Source organism: Leuciscus leuciscus, assembly GCF_965113295.1.
Source record: "Leuciscus leuciscus genome assembly, chromosome: 17".
NCBI lineage: Eukaryota > Metazoa > Chordata > Actinopteri > Cypriniformes > Leuciscidae > Leuciscus > Leuciscus leuciscus.
The window spans coordinates 33890179-33915814 of record NC_138741.1 but is presented as its reverse complement, the minus strand read 5'-3'; the positions used below and the strand labels follow the sequence as shown (position 1 = coordinate 33915814).

The window sequence follows — 25636 nt, the reverse complement described above, 5'->3', positions numbered from 1 at the left end:
AACACGAGAATGAAGCTCATTGGTTCTTGCTGAAGCTCAAACGTGCTGCGTAACACGAGAATGACCCTCATAGGTTCTTGCAGAAGCTCAAACGTGCTGCGTAACATGAGAATGAACCTCATTGGTTCTTGCTGAAGCTCAAACGTGCTGCGTAACACGAGAATGAAGCTCATTGGTTCTTGCTGAAGCTCAAACGTGCTGCCTAACACGAGAATGAACCTCATTGGTTCTTGCAGAAGCTCAAACGTGCTGCGTAACACGAGAATGAACCTCATTGGTTCCTGCAGAAGCTCAAACGTGCTGCGTAACACGAGAATGAACCTCATTGGTTCTTGCAGAAGCTCAAACGTGCTGCGGAACACGAGAATGAACCTCATTGGTTCCTGCAGAAGCTCAAACGTGCTGCGTAACACGAGAATGAACCTCATTGGTTCTTGCAGAAGCTCAAACGTGCTGCGTAACACGAGAACAAACCTCATTGGTTCCTGAAGAAGCTCAAACGTGCTGCGTAACATGAGAATGAACCTCATTGGTTCCTGAAGAAGCTCAAACGTGCTGCGTAACATGAGAATGAACCTCATTGGCTCTTGCAGAAGCTCAAACGTGCTGCTTAACACGAGAATGAACCTCATTGATGAATGTTTATGTCATTAAAAGCCTAAATTCAATTTGTTCTCTTCAGAAAATTATGGACTAAACCGCTTAATTTATACGGATTAGTTTTACGATCTCTTTATGAACCTTTTGAAGCCTCAAAGTGGTAGTTGCGTAGCTGTCAATGGAGGGACAAAAATCTCTCCGATTTCATCAAAAATATCTTCAATTTGTGTTCCGAAGATGAACGAAAGTCTTACGGGTTTGGAACGACTCTAGGAATCCTGGTTCTTCAATGAAAAACAGTTGTTGAGGGGGTGAATTATCTGATCTTATCTTCAGTATCTTATCCATCTTTTGCCCTAAAGAGCTTCCGGTTTAGATTAAGACTGAAACAAATCACTTCATATCATAAGGTTGTGCTACCAACAATCCTTATCTGTCAGTTTGACTGTGTAAAATCTCCTTAATTTTCTATTTTCAAGAATAACAACACTATTTTAATGTGCCGTGGTTTAACAAGAACATCTATGGCTAGAGCTCTTTTCAGTCGCTGCATTGCTCATTCTTTTCCTCCTGATTATTACATTTTTTCCCAATGTATTCTGCCTTAACAGTGTGAAAAAAGGACCGCATTTGTGGTCTGCTCGCAGATTTAATTGACGATATATCCCACTAATAATTCACTGGAATACACTAAGAATCTCTTGTTTTTCTCCCTAAATCCTGGCGCCTCTTTCCAGGTTTGTTTTCACACGGATGCTTTAACATGTAATAGACTCCCTTTTTCACTTCTTATCCCCGTTAGCAGCATTTACTGGAAGGCTTCTAAAGCGGGTAAATACAATATTTATTATCTGTTAAAATGATGGAGAGCACTTTGAATATTATCATTCAATGCTCAAGTTACTGAACATTTTTGATTAAGGCAACGTATGATACATAATACAGACAAACTCGGGAAAAAAAGAAACGTACCTTTTTCAGGATATTGTAAAATAAGCTTCATAGATCTTTATTGGACGGTGTTTAAGCAAGGTTTTTCATGCTTGGTCAGTGAACCATGAACAATTTTTGCACGTGTGGAACAGTCCTTAAGACACTAACAGTTTAAAGGGAGTAGACAATTAAGGTCACAGTTACAATAACTTAAGGACACTAAAGAACCCTTTCTACTACTTCTGAAAGACACCAGGAGAAATATGTCCAGTAGGGAGGTAACGGTACATGTATTTGTCCTGAAACCGTACGGTACGGACGTCATGGTTCGGTGCACGACAAATTAATTTAGTCACAGGCGATCCACACTCAATATATTTAATTTTCTAATTATTATTAATTTCTATTTTAGTAAACATTATTTAAAATAAAAATACATTTAATTTCAGCAAATGTAACGCATGTGATTCTACTATCATTAAACTAAACAGTGTGATGTGATGTACAATAGTGGCCAAAAGTGATGTCTGGAGGGGATGTTTGCTTTTAAAGACCTTAGAAAAAAGTTTGATTAAAATATCAAAATATAAGCAAACTACAGATACAGGTTTTATTTCACTATGCAAAAAAAAAAAGCTCAAAGGAAAATTCCTTTATTGAATTGAATTACTCATTAATACTTCATTGGTTCTCTCTTGCAGCGTTTCCATATTAGCATGTTTATATATATATATATATTATTTTTTATATGAAAGCATTGCCAAAAATTAGCACAATTTGGCATATTTCATTGCGTTATCACAAATAAAACAATTGACAAAAAGCACAAATACTACACAATATGCTTACAAAATCTTTAACAAATGTTTGGTAGTATTTCAATAGAGGGTAAAGATGTCAATTTTCTTTGGCTGGACATCACTTTTTTTTATATCTAAGATATCAGAATTAAAAAAAAAAAAAAAAAACTTTTAGTCGACCACTAATCTTACATTACCTTATTATAATGCTTGTTTTGTCTTATTTTAAATGATTTTATGTATTGAAAGCTGAGCTGATCATCGTATACTTGTCCTCTCTCTCAAGATCCCAATTCAAATCTCTCATTTCATTCATTTTTCACTTCCTGTTTGTCACCATTTTATGTAATGTTACTTTTTTTTCTTTTTTTTTACTGACAGGGAGCAAATTATGTGGTAACAGTGTTGAGGTTGAAATGTGAGACTGTTAAATATCAATTTTTGGCCATTAAAGTTAAGAGTTGAGAGTTAAAATCACCTCTCTTAAAAAAAAAAAGGCAGAATATGAATTAAACAGATTGTCAAAATGATGGCTGCACAACTAACACTCTTACTATTACTTTCAGTGCTATGCTAGTTTTAAGTGGAAGCGGAAGGGTACCTGGTAGAGGTAGAAGTGTCCAGCGGTCTCACATGTGTAGGAGACGTCCCCGGGCACACCGAGACTGTCCTGCAGACGGGCCACCTCTCGCAGGAGCTCCAGACGCCGGGACAGCACATAGTTCACTCGTCCATACCTGACAGAGGACAGGACCGTTAATACTCAACACAATCATACCATGCGGTCCACAACAGGGCTTGACGCTCACTCTTCTCCCTGTTAGTTATTATCAGGAACCACCAATATTCCCCCATTGCATTATTATACATTATATTCAACATTATATATAGTAGTTTAATGTAGTAATGTCACTGAAACTCTGAAAGCATTCATTTTTTTCTCTCGCGAGGCATTGGTTGGATCTCTTCACACAGACTCTCATCAAATGACTATTCACAAACTGTAAATGGTTAGTTTATCCAAAAATGTAACTTCACTCTCTTATGTTGTTTTCGCATTTGAATGTCCGTTTTTACCACGGTATAACTTGTGAATCTTAACGTTGTGAATATGTTCATCATATTAAGCCATCGTGTCTCTTCAGAAGACCTTGATTTTGATTATTTTCATGATGCCTCTATGACATTTTTTGGATCTTTTACATTTTAGAAATTTCTCTGGTTTCATAAAAAATATCTTCAGTTGAACTAAAATATTACAGGTTTGAAACGACATGAGGGTGAATTCATGATGACAGAATTTACAAATTTGTGTGAATTATATAAATACAGTAATCTGAGTAGTGGATAAAACTAACTCTATATCGCAAATCATATCGTTTAAATCAACGATATCTCGATATAACACCCCTAGTATCAAATAATGTTTTTTTCCTAAATAAAAGTAGTTATGGAGACATTTGCAAGCAAAAGTATTTATTTATTAGAATACAATAAGTACACTAGGTTTTTTAATATTTTTAAACAGAATCTAATAATTATGTAATTATTTATATAACTACTTTACACTTTATACAGTAAAACACAATTAACCGTAATAAAAAGATTAATGTGCCAAATAATATTAGTAGAATGTATATATTGAGGACAGGCCAGACAGGAGCTACGGTTTACACTGAATTAAATGCCAGATACAGTTGTGTAACCAAAATACCAATAATAATAAACAACAAAAACATAGTATATAATGCGTTGGTCGTGAAACTTTTCATTATAAACAAGCCCGTAACACACCCGACATCTTGTTCCAAACCCAAATTAAATCAAGACTTATTTTACCATTTAAGATATTTAGGATGATTTATAAGCTTAAAGGTGCGATGTGTAATTGCAACCAACAGAAGTAACGGTGGCCGACAGGAAGTGATGTCGTCGTCTGAGACAGCAGAGAGTAACCAGTTAACCAATGAGCTTTCTTTACAGAGATAAATGAAGAAATTAGGTTTACGTAATTATTCAGTAAAACAATGTTATTGTGAATATTATTGTTACTTGTTCGGCATTGTATCAGTGTTTTATTCGCTGACTTTATGTTGTTCTTTGTGCAACGAAGCTAGCTAGTGAGGAAACGCGTTTGTCCATTTAGGGCCACTGTAGAAACATGTCGATGTAAGTGGACACGAGGTGTGTGTAGATAGAAATGGCTCATTATAAGGTAATAAAAACATAACGGTTCATTATGTAAGGTCTTTATACACCACTCAAAATATAGTCATGTATATGATGTATGCACTTTTAAAGGGGAAATTAAACTTCCATGTTTTGGCACTGGTAGTAGCTACATATATTAGAAAAATCACCTTGCCAAAATAATTTTTTTCTAAAAGTTGTTAAAACCACAGATATGACAAAATTATTTTCGTAATTTCTAGCTAGCGAGTCGCCATTTTGGAGTGACGTCACAGCCTACGTCACGGGGTTGGTTGGTTCCGCTGGTGAGTGAAGAGAGTGAAGCGTTACTGGACCGGACTGAATACGCAATTGATTTGAAATGGAGGAAGACGAACTTGAAAGACCTGTTGAGCCCGTGTGTCCCATTGCTTATGCATTTGAGTCGATACGGCGTGGGAACCGAGCAGTGGTACGTCGCTATGTCGAACAGCCGGTGATACATGGCCGTAGCCAGATATGAGGTCACCGAGGTCCGGACCTCGGTCATTTTTTTACATTCAAAAATAAAATTTCAAGCTCTCTGAATGATTAATTAGCCGTTTAAACCACCTCATATCAGTGTTTGCAATTCATTTTGCTGCGAGAATCTAGCGCAGTGAACAGGGCTTGAGAGCGCGTTGTGAGGGCGCGGGTGCGATCCAGTGTTGCCAGATCCACCTAATGGAAAGGTGGCAGTAGTCTTCTGGACTTGTTTTTCTGATTTAATGTCACACTTTAGGAAGTTATTAAAGTGGAAAGTTGCATGTTAGGGTTCGTGATATATTAATCTTATTTCCAAAACACAAGCTTTGAACTTATTTCGGATTATTATAAAAAATATATAATTGTTGCTTGTTTTTCGTAGCAATATCTGGCAAAATTTTACTGTCGGCATTATTTTAAAAAAGCTTATAGAAAAACTGTAATTGCTGACAGGAAGATACCACATTCGGTAAGACAAACGCAATGATCACCGTGATTATCTGTAAGAAATGTATAACACTATCAAAAACAATAGCACAATACAGATCTGTATGTTACAGAATGAAGCAGGAAGACGGCTTTTTTATTGAAGAGTAGGATTGAAGAGTAGTCCACACACACACACACACACAAGCTATAACGTTAGCAAATAGCCTGTAAATAGTAACGTCTGTAAAATGTAAAACATTATATTGAATAAAAAATTATTTCACAAACATCTACAGTGTGCATGTGCAGTTTGTTAACATAACGTTAGACGTCGTCTTTTTGTCTGGTACTTAAGTTAGCGTTATTTAGCTAGTTCATGCTTACAGCTGTTAGCTAACAATGACTGTACCTAACGTTAGTTGTTCGCTGGTTCGACCAGCACATGCATCTTGTTAACGAGCCAGTGTGATGCAAACATGTATGAGAGGTTTGACATGATAATTATGATAGCAGATGAACGCTTTTTATGCGTAGTTTAATGTTAAGTTTTATGTCTTTCACTGCGTTTTACTGAACTCAGCCCAGAGCCTTTAAAGCCAACCAACCCCGTGACGTCACATGTTAGAATACTGCACAATGGCGGCGCCCTGGCCGCGAAAGATATGACGTTTTTTTCTTTTTTCTTTTATATGTTTACATTTATCATGTTTCTTATATAATTGTTGATTATAGTGGAAATCCATTTTGTAAATCATGTAAACTTGATCGACTGCTTCATTTCCCCTTTAAATGTTATAAAACTGAATAAAAAAAAAATAAAAAAAACTTTATCCGCAAACATGGTCTAAAATACCTTTTACTTGCACGTCTATTTTTAGTCGCAAATGCAAGTGTAACATTCATACTGTCAAGTTTTTGTACATACAGAAATTAATTCTGGGGATATGAGGACACGAGTCTGTACGTCGGTGTAAGGTGGAAACCAGCACACACACACACACACACACAGACCATATCTACTGTTCAAATATTAGCACCAGAAACAGCACCTCGTCGCTTCCCTCGGTTGAACTGCGTACGTCAGCTTTCCTCTTGTTTTGTTCAGAAATGGTCTTTTTGACTGATTCACTGGAGAGATTCATTCGGGAATTCAACTACAGGAATCCTGCTGTATGTTTGTTGAGTAAAATCCTTAGTTTTAAAGGTGGATGTTGTGACACTGATGTGACGTACAGTATTGAACAGGCATTTTCATTTTTCTCATTGACTAAGCTCAGAGGTTCACCAAAGCATGCTGAAAAAATAAACCTGAGCCACAGTTTCTAACATTAGGATTCTTCAGTATCCTATCCATTATTTTGCTTTTAATCGATCGTTATTTTGCTGTTTAGGAATAATTATTCTGCTTTTTCCTTATTACCCCAGAAACTAGGCAGGTCATAGGTCAAACGTGAGTGTTATTTGATGTCAATAGAGGATTGTTGCAATTAAAAGCTCTTTTTGGATTAGAAAGGACCTTCTGACTTTTCATAGTAAATGGTTCAAAACATCAGGGAAAACTGCTTCCTCAAGATAAGTCTACAGTAAATCAGAACTGATTTAGCCAACACAACTGTTATGTGTGTGTGTGTGTGTGTGTGTGTGTGTGTGTGTGTGTGTGTGTGTGTGTGTGTGTGTGTGTGTGTGTGTGTGTGTACCTGCTGAAATCTTTCTCAGTCTCTAGTTCTTCTTCTCCGTGGCCCATACGCAGAAGGTGACGTTCATCGATGTCTAATGCCATAATCTTCTCAAACAGCTGGTTCAGAGCCTGAACAATAAACACACACATATCCAGAAAATAAATACATATAAATAGTTTTAACTGAGATGTAACTACAATTTCTGGTAGATGTTGAGAGTTAGGAAACCCTTATTTTAGTTGAATGCTAAGCTTTGAATCTGGTGAACAGAGAGTGCTGACTTCCCTCAGTCACAGTGTCGGTCTCGCACCTGATTGGAGTGTGTGACGATAAGCGTTCTCTGCTCGGGGAAGTTGTGGTACAGGTTGGAGATTATCTGAACAGCCACGTCTGTTTTTCCTGTGCCGGGAGGACCAACAACCTACAGCCGAGGGAAAGAACATTTCGATTTTAAAAAGTGATGCTGATGATTGGTGTTTCCCTGTCAGAGCGGACAGTTCTTCAGCACATGTGGAGGTTTATCTACTACTATTACATAAACACACAGGGAGAGACTGACAGACATTTAAATTACAGATTCAAACCCAGCTGATAGATATGAGTAACCGCAGTGAGAGACTGATATCTTTCCGGGAGGATAACACTATACAGTCCCAGTCAAAAGTTTTTGAAAGAAGTCTCTGCATTTAGTCTCTGCAATTTAAAACAGCTGTTTTCTATGTGAATATATTGTAGAAATGTAATTTATTCCTGTGATCAAAGCTGAATTTTCAGCATCATTACTCCAGTCTACAGTGTCACATGATCCTTCAGAAATCACTCTAATATGATGATGTGATGCTCAAGAAACATTTATGATTATCAAATGTTGAAAAGTTCTGTGGAAACCATGATATACTACTGTTCAACAGCAAAGGAAAGGTACTTCTCTCAGAAAAAACACAAATAAAGATAGTTTTAGACGTTTAATTGCTATTTGGAGCATTGGGATCTCTACACGAGGGCTTAATGAACTCATTTTTGTGAAAAGCTAAAAAATCGTTTTGCCTACAGCTCGAAAATAGTCTGTGCGCATTCCGACTAATTTTGCCAGGAGGACGGGTGACATGTTATATAAACGGCAGTTTATCCCAATGGTGTCGAATATCAATGTTTTTAAAGGCATCATATAGAAGTTAGAAATTCCAACACTATTAAAAACCTTAATTATTGCAATTTTTTGACCGGTACTGTAATTCATAAGGAGATAAATTAAAAGAACAAGAAGAAAAAAGAAATATAAATAAAAAGTGTAGTAAGTGATTTCTTACCATAGTAAGGCCTGGCTGCATCCCTGCACGAATGGCTTCGATCTGGGTGGGTGTAAACTGGATGGTGTTTCTGTTGAAGTGGACAAGAACGTCAGTCTTTGCAGAACAGGCATTATGTTTACACAGACATGCATTCTGAATCTAGGCAGTTATTTCACTGTCCCCTTGCTGGAGAGATTGGGTCCTCCACGTACCGCTTGGGCTGGTTGTAGGGATACGGGCCCCTGTTGGGAATCACATGCGGCTCCACCACCAGCGTCTGATCTTCCTCACCCCGTCTCTCTTCCTCATTGGCTTTACGCTTCTTAGCCTTCACATTCTGCACAGGGAATCGGATTCTGGTGGAGGAGAGAGTCACAATTTCAATAAACCTTGCACAAATAGTCCACATGCACTACCATTCAAAAGTAATATGGTGAAATATTATTACAATTTCAAAATAACTGTTTTCTATGTGAATACATATATATATATATATACACACACACACACACATACTGTTTCACTGATAGTTCACTTTGAAATTCATTTTTGGTATGTTTTAGCTTACCTCAAGGGCATCCAAGATGTAGGTGTCTTTTTTTCCGCAGTAGTTTCAATTTTGATATTTTTAGGTCAAACCGTTCTTGTCTGTCAGTCATATAATGCAGGTCTATGGTCATTATCTCAAAACACAAGCACAGAGTCCAAATTAAAACAATTCCCCGTCGTCCAAATTAAACAATTCCCCATCGTAAGTACACATTGATGGCCTAAGACACGAAACGAGCGGTTTGTGTGAGAAAACGAACAGTATTTATATAGTTTTTACCTCTTATACGCAGCCACGTCCAAGTGATCTGATCTGACGTGTACGCAGACTGGTGCATAGATATATACACACTAGATGTCGCCTTGTCTACGGCAGTTCATTGGAACGAATTTCTTTAAGGCGAGATCTAGTGTATATATCTATGCACCAGTCTGCGTACACGTCAGATCAGATCACTTGGACATGGCTGTGTATAAGAGGTAAAAACGATATAAATACTGTTCGTTTTCTCACACAAACCGCTCGTTTCGTGTCTTAGGCCATCAATGTGTACTTACGATGGGGAATTGTTTAATTTGGACTCTGTGCATGCTCTTTGAGATAATGACCATAGACCTGCATTATATGACTGACAGACAAGAACGGTTTGACCTAAAAATATCAAATTTGAAACTACTGCGGAAAAAAAGACACCTACATCTTGGATGCCCTTGAGGTAAGCTAAAACATACCAAAAATTAATTTCAAAGTGAACTATCCCTTTAAGAAAACATGATCAGGTCAAAGTGTCTGAATCATTTTCGGTCCCAAATGTTTATAAATGTTACTGGTAGTCACTGTATGATGAATTTTTGGGTATAATGCGTCACAGTTTACTTTATTTTGCTCTCCTCACTTACATAAATGAACTATAGTGTCCTGCACCCACTAGTAAAACAATATCAAAAATGATATCTGGAGTCTGAATAATTTTTGGTTTGACTCTGTGTCTGTATCTATATATATCATTTGTAGCATTTATGCAATAATGCCAGTTTCTGACCTAAAAGGCGGGACCTGTCGGGCGGGATCTTCCTCTGACACCTTCACCGTGTGATTGGGGAAACAGGACTTCAGATGCTCGATGGACAGGAAGGTGTCGTTGAAGTCCAGCGAGGAGATCTGATTGGGCATCTTTGAGTAATGGGCACTACCAGGGTCTCCATAACCCAGAATGATGTCGTGAAGCCAGTCGGGAACCACACACTCTGTGTTCATGAGGTTACGAATGGTCTCGAGCACAGCCTGCAAGCAAAACAAGGAATTCTTTTTCGATAATTCTGGAAGATTGGACCACTATTTTAGATGATGTTTGAACTGGAATATATAATTCCTGTCTGATTGGGTGGTTCTTGTTTTATATTTTCCATTTTAATGTTGGTTAACGTTTAAGTACTTGTGTTTTGTCATTTTATTAGATTGTTTAAAAAATGTCTGTGTAGTTTTTATACATTTTTATTTCAGTTTTTGTTTTAGTAAATTGACCCTTCGCAGGGAGTTTGATTGACAGGCAATCTGACCAATCAAAATCCGCCATCCGCTGAACGGTCATATTGAGTACTTAAAGGGATAGTTCACCGAAAAATACTGTCATTATTCACTCACCACTTTTGTTCATCTTCGGAACACAAATGAAGATATTTTAAATGAAATCTGAGAGATTAAAACTTAGGCTTTTATTCACGTATAAACACCGATCAGCGTCAAACAAAGTTTAAAGCATTTAAATTGGATCACAGAAACTGAAGCATGAGAACCAATGAGGTGTGTGTGTTATGCAGCACGTTTGAGCTTCTGCAAGAACCAGTGAGGTTTCTGTGTTCTCGCATCAAGCAAGTACGATTGAGCTTCAGTTTCTGTTTGCAGAATAATGTTTATATGTGAATAAAAGCCTAAATAAAATTTGTTCATCATGTCTCTTCAGAAGACTTGGATTAAAACGCTTGATTCATAAGGATTTATGACCTCTTTATCAACATTTTGAAGTGTCAGAGTTTTGGGTCAATAGACTTTCAATGGACGGACAGAAATCACTTAGATTTCATTAAAATGTCTTCATTTGGGTTTCAAAGATGAACAAAAGTCTAGAAGAGGATGAGAAAATTATGATAATTTAAATTTTTGAATGAACTAACCACTTTGAACTATTAAAATGAGAAATATTGCTTTGGCAACTCACTAAACAAAAAAATACATATAAAAAACATTTTTGTTAACTGAAATAAAAGTTAAAAAAAAAAAAAAAATTAACACCAAGAATGTATTTTATTCCAGTTAATATTTCTTCAATTAACAAAACTGTGGTTTATACTTTTAGTTTGAGTTAATGACAACAACAGTGGTCAACGGTCTGGTTGTGTGAGTCTAGTGGCAGGAATATACAGGAGGAATCGTCTGACCTTGAAGTTGTTCTCTTTGGGTTTGCGTCTCATGATGATGTTGAAGGTCTCATAGGGGTCTTCTGCCCCGTTCTGGATGCTGTTGGTCATGTCCTGCTGGTACTGGTTTGCGTCGAGCCAAACCCGAAACGTCCTGGTGTCTCCTCTTAGTTTGGGCTTCGGATCAGGACCTGGTGCAAGCATCAGAACACAATAATCAATACAGATATATAAATAAAAACTTACTTCCTGAAAGTCAAGTGAACCGCACATTCAATCTTGTAACAATAAAAAGCTTTTTTAAATAATCTGTTTGACTATAATAAACCATAAATCAGAGTCACAATGTAATCCAATGTCGCTTTAGATAAAAGCCTCTGCTAAATGAATATATGTAATTGTAATGAAGGAAATAAATATTCGGTAATCCGTCTAAATTGGGGATCATTTGTCAAGTAAATTGACACTGAAACCACTGGAACAGAAATGACCAGTGATTCTAGACCACATTCCCAAGGTCCAGCAATGAGGACGGCCAGGGGTCAATGCGAGAGAGAGATTCGGGCCAGTGAATGGATTTATCGCTCCTCTTATCGGGTCAGAGCCGTGTTCATGGGCCGTGGGGATCCATCACTCTCCTCGTTTCAGAGCGTAAAATGCTCTTCTCATTATAAACAAAGCATTTATTTAATCAAGCTCCAAAAACAGCTCGTTTTGTTATTGAGCGACCGCGGGGTAAACACGTATGCATATTAGGGATGCACCGATCCACATTTTTTCACTTCCGATCCGATCCCGATACCTGAATTTGGATCTCGGCCGATACCGATACTATTCCGATACCAGAGCTGTGTTTGCTTTAATATTATTATTATCATTATTGTTTATTTTATATGATGCTGAAATAAACTCCTCTCAACAGGCAAGTATGATATGTAGGCCTACATATTTATGCATGTATGGTAAGTATAAGGTAAGAAAAGGAAGTCAGAAAAACAGTAAATCCTGTTAACAGGAAAAATCCCATTCTGAAAACAAATATGCAACTGTAGGTCATGTCAATATTTATTACATTCCCAAAATGTCAAATACTTGAGTCTTGAAATATAAGAAAAGTGCAAGTGTAAACATCTTACACACACACACACTATCTAAAGGGTGATCCTCGCTCCGATGCTGTAACTCTCTCGATGAATGCTCGATCAACATCAGCCATGTGCAAACAGACAAGCGGATTTCGCCTCAGACGCGCGTCAATTTCGCTTCAAACTTTTGCTTTTTACGAGCGTCAATTTCGCTCTGGGCGCGCGAATGGATTCAAAATATTCAAGCGTCTAACTAGACGCGGCAGACGCGAATTTGACGCGCTATTCGCGTTTCGTGTGAACGCACAGTAACGTGGTGCTTTTTTAAATGTTTGATTGCATTCGTTGTGTTGTACGACGCGTGGGAGCTTCAACGAGCTCTGAATTACGGCTTTGCAAACATTGCATTTTGCTGTCTTGCTCTGCGGTGTTTCCAGTGTGAAGAATTTCCACACAGCGGCCGCAAACTGCGGAATGGATTTCCTGAGCGGTGGCGTGTCTCATAACTCTGTGTCTCATTGAGCCGCGCCTCCGTTCAGGAAATCCATTCCGCAGTTTGCAGCCAGCTAGCAGACTAGCCGGCGGGAATCACTTTTGGAGTCATTTCAGCAGACAACGTTAAAGCGCAGACATGACTCAAGGATATCGGATATCTCCGCAGGTTGGATCGGGAAAATCCGATACGTGAATTACGTTGGTATCGGTCCCGATACCGATACTGGATCGGATCGGCCCCATCCCTAATGCATATGACTGCCTCCAGAGCAAGACATCGACGAATAGCTATCATTTAAATGGATAACATTTGCCTACACCGGATGTGAGTGTCACGACAAAAGCAAAAAGAGGCCATTATAATCACCGATGCTGTCTACACTGATACAGTGTAACAACTGTTTAAACAGTTTCACATCGCAAGCGTCAGCAGAATTGAGCAGCACATGTTTACTCGCTGCCATATCAATGAACGAGAGCATTCACATCAGAAGCGTGACAGCTGACCCTCTTATTCCTTGACATGGGCAGCAATGTTAATGAATGAGAGGGTTAAAATACGCACTGTTTCCGTCCTGGATCGAGTCGGAGGATTACATCCAATTATAATTCAAGCACTTTATTCAAAATCCAAGCACTTTTCAAAGGTTTCCAACGAACCCTGTTATGACTTTTGCTCAGGAAACTGTCTGTGCGCTGACTAAACGGCGACAGAAAACTGCTCACAAGGTTCAGTGAGCTCAGTAAACACTCTTACCCTCCTCGATGACGCGGCCCTTATCGTCCAGCATGCCCTGCACCTCACAGCCTCTCACGTACACCAGCCCGGCCTGATCCACGAACGGCTGCCGGCGCTCGAAGCGTGTGCCGTACGGCAGGTTGGGCCGCACCGTGATCAGGAAGCAAACGTCGTGTTTCCGCAGACCTGGAACAACGAACCATGATGTGAAGAGACTGAAGGATGAAGTGAGCATAATCATTTTAACGTGCTGAAGAAATTGTGAGTGCCGTTTTTTAGTTTATATTTTTAAATAGATTTTATTTTCCGTTTTCATTTTATACATTTATAAATAAATTTGATTAAATTTTATACAATTTTTTTAATTATACTGTAACTTTTTAAAAATGTATATATAGTTTTTACTATGTTTTTAGTTTATTTAGTTGGTAACGCTTTACAATAAGGTTCATCAGTTACCATTAGTAAACTACCTTAGTTAACATGAACTAATAATGAACAATACTTTGTTAATCTTTGTTAATGTTAATTTCAACATTTACTAATGTTATTAAAATCAAAGATTGTGTTTGTTAACATTAGTTAATGCACTGTGAACTAACATGAACTAACTATGAACAGCTGGATTTTTATTAACTAACATTAGCAAAGATTAACTAATACAGTAACAAATGTATTGCTCATTGTAAGTTCATGTTAGTTATTACATTACAATAAAGTTCATTAGCTAACATTAGTTAAAGTGTTACCATTTAGTTTTAGTACTTCAATTTAATCTAAACAAAAAGGTTGCCTTGCCCAGATATTACAGTTCAGCTCAGGCTTTGCTAGGAGTTTGTAAGAGTGGTTTTTAAATGTGTTGCCAGTGTTTGCAAGAGACAGAGAAAGAGCCGTTTACCCTCCCATTCGTTCTTGATGTGATCTCGGATGTTGAGGTTGAGGGTGACGTCGGCACGGACTCGGGCAGGCCAGTTCTCCCCGATGTTGGGCTTGGCCACCTCCACGATAGAGAAGGACAGTATGGTCTGAGCCATTCGAGCCCATCCTCCAAACACCACTCCTCCATACTCCGACTGCCTGGTGACAGAGCCCTCAATGTTAGCAACATATCACAAATGAGCATGTTCACGCTGTTCCGATCATTACAGTGAAGTCAATGCTGACCAGGAGTTGTCAAGCTCCAGAAATGATGACTCTGCAATTAATTGAATTTCGATTTCGGCTCCCAACGATCACCAAAATAGAACAATCGAGTAAAAACGATTATTTTGCCATGTTCTGTTTTGCAAGAACACTCTTATTTTGTCTTGTGTTCTGAGTGACACGCACACATCCGCCCCTCCCGAAGCCGTAAACTCTCTCAGCTTGAATGTTTAAACTGATAAGACTTAAAGAAATGAAAATGATCAACTTTAGTTACGATGCAATGCTGGCCCGATTGTGCAAGTGACAATTCCGTCATGTCCCGACTCCTAAACGCGAGAGTGTAGTTTCGACGCTTGCTTTGTCCAACCCAGTTTGAGAGACGGAGAGAGAGAAGACGCGGCGCCGCTGAACGTGAACACTCACACGGTTTGTGAAATTGCGTCTTTGCGAAAGTTTTAAAATGATAGATTTGATTTTATAATCTTTGTAGATTAATTTAGGCGACTTATACAATCTACTTCCTAAAGTGAATCAATGTTTGCGGGGGAATTTCCCGCATAAGTGGTAGACCTGCGAGAAAATTAAAATACTTATTGAAGTGTTATTTTAATAGTTCAAAAAGTACAATAAAATGTTCAAATTTCGATTTTTTTCGATTCAAAGAATGGTTGAAAGGTGTCTTTTTAATAAATGCAACACGTTCCCAAAGTCATGTGGAATAATCGTGTTACATAATCGTAATTATGATTTTTTCCATAATCGAGCAGCCCTAGCTTCTTATCATTCCTGAAGTTTGACAGTGATTCATTTTTTACTGGATATCCAAACTCTTCATGCAGGTTTGGAGCATGAAAGTGAGTCAATGAAAATAACTGTGACTTTCAACGTTCATTCAACGCGTTTCTGCATGAAGACCCTCGAGATGATGATCTCATTTCTGTTAAATTATGTATTTTCTTCCATCTTAGTCTAAGAGCCCTGCTATGCTATGAAGTGATGAGTCAAGCTACTGCATTAAAGGGGTTATATGAAGCTTTTTCATGTTTTCCTTTTCTTTTAGAGTGTAATTTATCTGAGTTACAAAGTTCATATTCTCCCACAAAGGGATTTATTCTGCCTAACAGAGAACAGCTGCAGACCTCATGAAAACACATCGATTGATGTCCAGATTATACTTTCGGGAATGTCTACATCACAATGTGAACTATTAGCATAAATTCCCATCCAAAGGCAAGCCAACAGTTAGCTTGTGTACAGCACATTTTACCCAAAGTACAACGCTGGCTATACACACCTAAATAAATTAGAAATATAAACTTCAGTGCGTTTTTTAAACTGCATTTCGTGTTTTCACTTCAGGACATAAGGTTGTTACAGTGAAGACGACAAATTGAACTAATATAACCTTGTCTCTGAAAGGTAAGAGAGTTGCCAGTCAATCTGCTTGATTGTCCACATTTTCAGTATCCGACTCAGGCTCAAACTGATCAGTAAACCCAATAACATTATTAAAGGGATAGTTCACTTTGAAATTAATTTTTGGTATGTTTTAGCTTACCTCAAGGACATCCAAGATGTAGGTGTCTTTTTTTCCGCAGTAGTTTCAATTTTTATATTTTTAGGTCAAACCGTTCTTGTCTGTCAGTCATATAATGCAGGTCTATGGTCACGGTCTCAAAACACATGCACAGAGTCCAAATTAAAACAATTCCCCGTCGTCCAAATTAAACAATTCCCCATCGTAAGTACACATTGATGGCCTAAGACACGAAACGAGCGGTTTGTGTGAGAAAACGAACAGTATTTATATCGTTTTTACCACTTATACGCAGCCATGTCGAAGTGATCTGATCTGACGTGTGCGCAGACTGGTGCATAGATATATACACTAGATGTCGCCTTGTCTACGGCAGTTCATTGAACGAATGTCTTTAAGGCGACATCTAGTGTATATATCTATGCACCAGTCTGCGCACACGTCAGATCAGATCACATCGACATGGCTGCGTATAAGAGGTAAAAACGATATAAATACTGTTCGTTTTCTCACACAAACCGCTCGTTTCGTGTCTTAGGCCATCAATGTGTACTTACGATGGGGAATTGTTTAATTTGGACGACGGGGAATTGTTTTAATTTGGACTCTGTGCATGTGTTTTGAGACCGTGACCATAGACCTGCATTATGACTGACAGACAAGAACGGTTTGACCTAAAAATATAAAAATTGAAACTACTGTGGAAAAAAAGACACCTACATCTTGGATGCCCTTGAGGTAAGCTAAAACATACCAAAAATTAATTTCAAAGTGAACTATCCCTTTAACTCTGTGTTTAGAGTCGCTTTAGAAGCTGAGGCTCGCGGCTTTACATTTCTGACACGTGTAGAGGTGTTTGGCCAATCACAGCGCACTGGATCAGCTGGCCAATCAGAGCACTCTGGAGTTTTCGGAAGGAGGGGTTTTGTAGAAATCAGAGCGTTTCAGACAGACTGGGAATAGAGGTGCAGCAATAATGTACAGTATGTGAAAAATGTTTTGATTTTTTTTTTTACGTATTCCTGTTCTATTACACCCAATAAACAAAATAATGACCTTTTAAAATAGCATCACATGACCCCCTTAAGTTTATTTGTCATTTACAGAAATTGAACCTGTGTGTATCAGAGCATATGAGCGGAGTGGAGCGGTGAGAATCTCCGCTCATCGCTCACGGAACTGTTCACCCCTCCGCTCCCCCGCTCAAAGCTACATCAGGCCGCTCCGCTCATTTTCGCTCAGCGCTCAACAAAGTTTGCTTCGCGCTCCACTCAAATCACCCCGCGCTCGCTCCAAAAAAGGAAAAAAATCTACATGTATATCACTTGTAACGGTCCCCAACCTTTTTTGCGTCACGGACCGGTTTAATATCAGACAATATTTTCACGGACCGGCCAAGGTGTGGCGGATAAATACAACAAAATAAAATGATACGAACGGCATAAAAAATGGGGTATTTTTTTTAAATAGCCTATAATAATAAACGTGAATCCAATATGTGTAGGCCATACTAGCAACTTTATTAGCAGCGTCCTCTAACATCGCGCCTAAAGACAACTGAGAAAGTCTGAACACAAACAAAATGCCCCCAAAAGAAAAAAATCTCCATGTTTTCGGTGCTGATGCGTTCATGTAACATAAGGGTGGCACTGCCAATAACGCACCTAAAAGCTGTCACAACGAACCGGCAAAATTAATGATTATGTATATGTAAAATATAGCAGGAGACATTTTAATTGTTTACTAATAAACCATTTTTTTTTTATGTCTGTGTCGGCTGGAAAAATGCTGACTCGCGATCTTCGCAGTATTGAACGCCCCAGAGAGAAATGCACATTTCATACGGATTACATAAGAGAGTCTGTTTTCTTTCGTTTTGAATTGTTCTGTTTAAAAGTAGACATTTCAAGCTTTATATATATGTCTCAGGTCTGTCAGGCAAGTAGGCTATACGCTGAGTTTCGGTTCATTTATGAGACAAACTCCAGGTTCACCCGCCGGCGCCTTCGTGTCATGATTATCTATTTTCTAATATATTTACTTATTTATTAAATCCAGTTGATGAAACACTGATCAAAATTAAGATACAATTAATACAAAACGAAATTAAATTTAAAGACAGGCTTTGTGCTTTCTGTTTGAGGTCTCAGTGAAAGTTTTAAAGCAGTCTTTTAGTGCCGCTGTCAGAGCGCTCACGTCCGTAACGGAGAACTGTCCCATCTGTAACATTGTTTTTTTGGGGGGTTTTTTGTGAAATAAATTTCTAAATAAATGCGACTTACAGTCCAGTGCGACTTAGGCTATGCCTATATATGTTTTTTCTTCTTCATGGCGCATTTTTTGACTGATGCGTGGCATGAGCGGAGCGGAATTGGAGCGGGAAATAGGGCGACGCTCCGTCCTTTTGAAATTGCCGCTCTGCGCTCTGTCCAAGATCCGCCCGCTCGCGCTCCCCGCTCGCTCCCGCTCCACTCCGCTCACATGCTCTGGTGTGTATCTACATCAAGCATAATGACATTAAGAGGAAAAAAATGTCTGGCCATTTTTCTTTTTATGATGACAATTTAACAAAGCAATTGCAATGAATTATTTTTAAAATCTGCTTTCACTATTTGTCCATTTGCAGTAGATTCATTCCAAAACACCTCGTTAAAACTCAATCAATCAATCAATCAATCAATCATTTCACCCTTCCGAGAAGCCTTGGAGCAATCTCTGGGAAAGTGCCTTCAGAAGTCCATTTGGGTACACAAATATATATATATATATTTTTGTTAAGATGCTAAAAATGTTTCACAAACCATGGCTTCATCCGTAGTACAACGTCCTCGATATCCTGCCGGATTTCATAGGTGGACTCCAGTCGGAAGAGGTTGAAGTTTCTCAGAAGGTAGTCATGCAGGGTCAGAAACTGCAGGTTCAGCTTCGGTAGAGCTAAACAACCTTCACATTCACAAACAACAACACAAACAGTTACATGCTTTACTGAGTTCTTTTAGGTCACATTTTTTTACACTTGAAGCTTGAAATATAGTGAAATATAGAAATAATGTAATAACCAATTAATACAAATTTATTTAATAATAATACTTGTATATACGTAAATAATTTGTATATAAAAATGTTATTTGCACACAACGCAGATTTTACTTGAACTTTTTAATTATATAATAATGTTTCTACTCTTTTTTTTTATTTTTTATATATAAACATGTAAACCGTGTTAGTCAATGATTTCAGCCCTACAAAACGGCTTCAAACCAAAAATGATTTTTCGGCTGAATATTCTTGGTTGCATCGAATCGGATATTACTACAGGAAAAGTTAAATGAAAAATTTAATTCTGTCATTATGTACATGAGTACAAAAGAGGGATTTTTATAATTTACACAAATTGGCACCAATTGAGTTTGGAATTAATGATGCCATTCTTGGCACAGAGCTTTGGTGGAGGGGAAGATTATCAGGGAATAATGACTTAAATATGTGGATGTTACTCCCATACACAAAAAAGAATATTTTATTGACTGAACAAAATGAAGCATTGCTTGGTGATTGGTTGAGCTAAACTGGTATTATCTAATTGTGTAGTTAAATTTAACAGCTGACAGATATTCAACATCATTCATGTGTGAGACAGTCTAACAGAAGGACGGACAAAACCAGAGAAATATCAACTAATTTGATAACTCTGAGTTCTGGTCATATTTTATTACCATAAACTATAGCGAATAAACTGTGATAATGTGAGAAATGTTGAAGGCGTCTGAATGCATTTTGGTTTGACTGTATATGGTAATATTAGTATAGTGATATGCAGTGATCAAAGCTGCCCACCTTCTCCTGAATAGTACTCTGTGGGAACGATGTTCTCGTCCCAGATGATCTTCTCGGTGGGATACAGAGGCATCTGGTTGAGCTGTTCAATCTGGGAGATCCGTCTCTCATGGTGGGACACCTGAACAGAAGTGAGAGCGGTTTCATGAGGTTTGTTTCCACTCAGCCTGCTGGACGAATCACGCTGTGCTATCATGGTTTGCCCTTCAAACACATCAGACGGCCAAATGTAGGCTATACATGCGTCACAGCGCAAACTGGGCCAATCGCATCCCATGAACATTTGAAGAGCCATACATGCATTCATTACTTCAATGAGCTCACTGTTTCTGCATTAAATGAAAACATTGTTTAAATGAATACACTATTAGCTAACTGTGTGATTACATTTAATTTTATATTGAGCAATAATATTGATCTGCCTGCATTGACACCATAGGTATGAGAGTTTTCCAGCACACAATCCTGCGTACAGATTTTATATACAAATCAAAATGTTGTTCTTGTGTGAACTTTGCGTAATTTATCGTAAACTGTGCAGTGCAAATCCCACAGTCTCAAAGCCTTTCTTAAAAGAAACTGTTATACGCACTACACTTTTAAAAGTTTCCTGTACTTTCTAATCACTATAAAGCCATTCTATCATGTTAAAAATCCAAATGAGCAAACGCTGCGAGACGACTCTGCTGAGAAAACATGAAACAGTTGCAATGAGAGAATGAGTCGGGCGGCTCGTGGGACGCCGCTTTGAGAAAATCAAATGAATTAATCAGGAGTGTTGGGGCAGCTTATCCTGTTGAAGCTTAATGAAGTGTTTTATCAGGTTTGTGACCTGATCTGACTCTGTTGTGGGCCGCAGCACATGAATATAACCAGATTTCAGCATTAAAGAGGAAATGCTCCAGTTCTTGATGAGATTTGGAGCGAGTAATTAAAACATGCCGAAGCAGGACCACCAATGGGTCTAAAACATCTATAGCTGTGGCCATTAAAGCAGTCAAACACTAACAGAACTGAGAAATTGAGAATGTTACAAGTATAATATAATCCACAATCAGAATCAAAATTAGCAGCTCCAGTCATTTTGTGCAAAACCTTTTAAACGTGTTTGTCCCCCGACACTAAACTACAGTGAGCTGAACCGAGACAAACTACACGTCACTCAAACCCTAATGTGCAAAGAACTACTGTAACTCAAATAAAAAAAACACTCAAATACTGGTGAAACTGTATATATAGTATGGGTGTAACAATATATCGCAATACAAGTTCACCCAAAATAAAAATTACTGTGTGAGAAAAAATTCAAGTCAGCACTACATTAAACTACTAAATATAATGTTGAGTTGAGTATAATGTATAATAATGCAATGGGGGAATATTTGTGTGTCCTTGTGTGTAAATGAATAAATATAAATGTAAAATGTGTCCTGATAATGCCAAATGTCTGATGTTACCAGTAAAGGTGGCCTATGCATTATTTTAAATATATCTAGTCAGTGAAAGAGATCAAGCATATTCATCTACAATAATTGTGTTTTCAGCTTCAGAATCATGAATATTGTTATTCTGGTGTCTCTATTGTCCTGTGCTTTGGGTTTCAGCACCAAGTCCAAGCCTGTTCATTTACACACACAATGTAATATCAAATTTACCATTTTAAACAACAGTTAATTTTTTGTTACCCTTTTATTATATGTCTTGTAGTATCGCAAAAATATTGTGTCGTGAGTTCAGTATCGTGATATGTATCGAATCGTGACACGAGGGCATCGTTACACCCCTTATATATAGTAAAAGTGCATGTTCTAAATGTCCCCCAAAGTGAGTTTGTATAGCATGTACAGCGCTCGACTGAGATTCTTTTTATATATACTTTTCTTACTGCCGGTGCAACTGTATTTTGTTAGTGGTTGCACTGGTGCCACTACCAGTTTGCTGTCAGGCCGCATGTCAGAGTCATTATTAGGAAATAAAAAGTCTCACCTCAGAAAATTTCTGTCAAATTTCACCTTCCCTGTCAGTCGAGGAGTGCACTCTTCAATTGCAGAGGCGTGCGCACTATATATAAAGCACTGATCACAAGCAGATCATATTTACGTTTAGTAAGTCATGAAAAAGAACCAATAAATGACGTAAACTGGTATGTCATGTGTTAGCTGGGAAGGATTTGCATGCAGGTATGATGTTCATTCTATTCATCAGGATCAATGTCTTTATGTTTTGTCCCACTGTGGTGAAAATCCAGCTTTTCATGTTGTTTATATGTCTATGTGGTGTTTTTAATATGCTTTAAGACAAACCATGTGTAAATTCATAAGTCGACACCATTGCTGAGTATTTTCTCCTTAAAACTGCAGTGAACCAAAGACAGTCTCAAAAACACGCTTTGAAATCGCTGGTGTTTCTGACGTCACAAACTACCTTGTAACCAATCAGATCAACATGTGATCGTCAACCAGTGGATCTCTGAGCTGAGTGAGTGAGTGAGTGGAGGCGGGGCTCATTTGCATATTCATAGAACCGCGTATGCTAAATGAGGCAAGGGTGTAGGGTAAACAACACAAAAATGTACTCGTTTGTTTATGTTCTAGTAAATAGACCTATTTTTTTATGACTTGCCAGTACTGAACGAAACATTTGCTATCTTCATTTCTCCTCATTTTTCCTCTCAGTGCAGCCTTAGAAACAAGCATTTCTTAAATAACCATATTTCAAGATGTGCCTACCAGCAGTTCCAGGAGGAACTCTTTCTCGTAGGACGTTTCTTCTCCTTCTGGAAGCTCTGGCAGGAGACACAGGTATGCCGACACCCGGTGGAGGGTATTGGGACTACAGGCAGAGAGATGAAGAGGGAAAAGTGGGTCAAAGATGAACAGAAGCGGACAGTGTGGTTTCAGAAACAAGCTAAAGAAGGTTGCCTTAATAACAGGCATTCATTCACACGTTATAAATATTGTACACTACTTGAACAAAAGTCATCATCATTTTAAATCAATAACTGGCAAACAACCAATTCACAATTTAAATCATTTGCAAAACCAAAGCATTTGAGTTTTTCTAAATCTATCAAATAAGCAAATTGTCATACTTCATTTGCACTTCTGATTATATAAGATATCATGACATCCTCCATCCGCCACTAATGTCATTATGTTTTTAGTAGCCTGTTTTATAAAATATCTGGACAAATGTAAACAAGAAAAGAGGGATAAAACTGGGTATTCTGACAACGAACAGGATGTTTTAACTCTTTCCCTGCCATTGACGAGTTTTTCCGGCTTTCCGTGTTTTGTGGTAGGGGGCGTTGTTACGCATCTTCTGGAAAAGTACAGCATTTTTTTGCAGTGCGAATGCTTACACTTTCTAGCAGTTCAGAAATGATAAATCTAGATTTTTGGGATAACCTCTTTTTGGGACTTTAGCTTATTCACCGTATCCCCCAGAGTTAGATAAGTCCATACATGAGACACAGCCATCTTCTAACCGTATACATACTGGGAACTATATTCTCAGAAGGCGAAGCACTGCTACTTGGGCGGAGTGATTTGCTCGCAGCGCCTGAGAAGCCCCGTGGTGAGGAGCAGAGAGTTCACTCAGAGTTGGAGTAAATCAGTCCGCAGAAACAGCAGTGCTTCGTTTGTGAAGCGGTTTCATATCTATACATGACAACTGAATGCTCGCTGTGATCGTACTTTTCAAAAGTTTAATAGAAATAGCTGAATCGTAGTCATTTAGTATACGCGGTTCTGTGAATATGCAAATTAGCCCCGCCTCCACTCACTCAAGTGATTAATCGTGCAGCTCTTCAGCATAGCCTACATAGATATATTCACTACGAGTTTGGAGGACAACATTGGGCAGGAAATGGAATTTTTTTTTTTTTTATAATGGACTAAAATGTATTACATAATATATAATGCATTTTACATGTTTTTTTATTTTTTTAATTAACACTGTTTTTTAATAATTAATATGTTTTTATTTAAATCAAAGAAATAATTGACAAATGCAGTTCTGAAACTCGCATACGTTTCTGTGTTTTCCATGATGGCAGGACCCGTGTCAGCAGTTAAGAGACTACTATCAATGACAAAAGCCATTAATGTAATGGGCCATATCTCACTCTCTCCATGAAGATAATATCACATTTAAAGTCCCCCTACGGTGAAAATCAAGCTTTTAATGTTGTTTATATGTCTGTGCAGTTTTTACAAACCATGTGTAAGTTCATAAGTCGACAGCATTGCTGAGTATTTTCTCCTTAAAACTGCAGTGAACCAAAGACAGTCTCAAAAACACGCTTTGAAATCGCTGGTGTTTCTGACGTCACAAACTACCTTGTAACCAATCAGATCAACGTGTGATCGTCAACCAGTGGATCTCTGAGCTGAGTGAGTGAGTGGAGGCGGGGCTCATTTGCATATTCATGGAACCGCGTATACTAATCTGCGGGTTGCAATCCACTGCCATTATAAAGCTTGGAAGAGTCAGGATATTTATTAATATAACTCAAAGTCATAAACACTTAGGATGGCTTGAGGGTGAGTAAATATTGGGGATATTTTGGGGATATTTAATTTAATTTTATCAATCAATAAATTCCTCTTGAAACAAACTTTGTTGTATTATTTTAATTTAATACTGTGAAGCTGCTTTGATACAATCTGTATTGTGAAAAGCGCTATACAAATAAACTTGACTTGACTTGAATCATGGGCTAATTTTCCTTTTTAAGTGAACTACTCCTACCCCTTAACTGTCACCGTCCCGGTAGCGGGACGTTTAAGTTTACTTCAATATATTACAATTAAATCCTAACCTAATCATGACAAACTATATATATCGTTGGAAAGGTCTAAGGCTCCTAAATAGATATTTTAGCACTGTTTTTTGTTACAAATTATGTAGGAACAGAAATAGATGAATTTATGACAAGAGTGCACCTCAACAAATCTACAGTTTTGACCTTTGTCACAAAAAGTTGACGCACACACACTTTTAATAATGGAAACGTTGGTTTTCATGCTAAAAGTTCATAATATAACATATAATCTAGTATTTGTCAATAAAAAAATTATAAAATAATATTATCCTCTAAAAATTATAATATACATATCCTCTAAAATATAATATTATCTTTTTATCACTTTTTTTTAGGTCTGAGTCTCAAGGTTCCATATTTTGTGACAGAAGTGATATTTGGACAGAAATGTATTAATTTGTTATGGCAGAATGCATACAATTAAATTCAATGGAATGTATGTCACCCGGTGGCTATTTCTGGTATTACGCCTAAACAAAATCTCATGGGAACTTACATTTTTGTGATATCAACTTCAAATTTAGAACACAACTTCGTTAGATATATGGCTTTGATTTTATAGTAAAAATATTTTGTAA

At 37.8% G+C, this 25636-nt stretch overlaps 1 protein-coding gene across 1 annotated transcript in view; it reads right to left on the bottom strand.

Moving 5' to 3' along the window:
• The window catches only part of aqr (aquarius intron-binding spliceosomal factor), a 74400-nt gene that overhangs the window by 31776 nt on the left and 16988 nt on the right, over positions 1-25636 (bottom strand). The window contains exons 14-25 of the mRNA XM_082143404.1: positions 22963-23065; positions 20234-20354; positions 19198-19339; positions 14612-14790; positions 13732-13899; positions 11416-11585; positions 10020-10261; positions 8640-8783; positions 8446-8515; positions 7446-7556; positions 7154-7263; positions 2935-3070 (exon numbers count right to left, since the gene is read on the bottom strand). Of these exons, the coding sequence (XP_081999530.1) occupies positions 2935-3070; positions 7154-7263; positions 7446-7556; positions 8446-8515; positions 8640-8783; positions 10020-10261; positions 11416-11585; positions 13732-13899; positions 14612-14790; positions 19198-19339; positions 20234-20354; positions 22963-23065 (1696 nt within the window). The remainder of the gene's footprint in view (positions 1-2934; positions 3071-7153; positions 7264-7445; positions 7557-8445; positions 8516-8639; positions 8784-10019; positions 10262-11415; positions 11586-13731; positions 13900-14611; positions 14791-19197; positions 19340-20233; positions 20355-22962; positions 23066-25636) is intronic.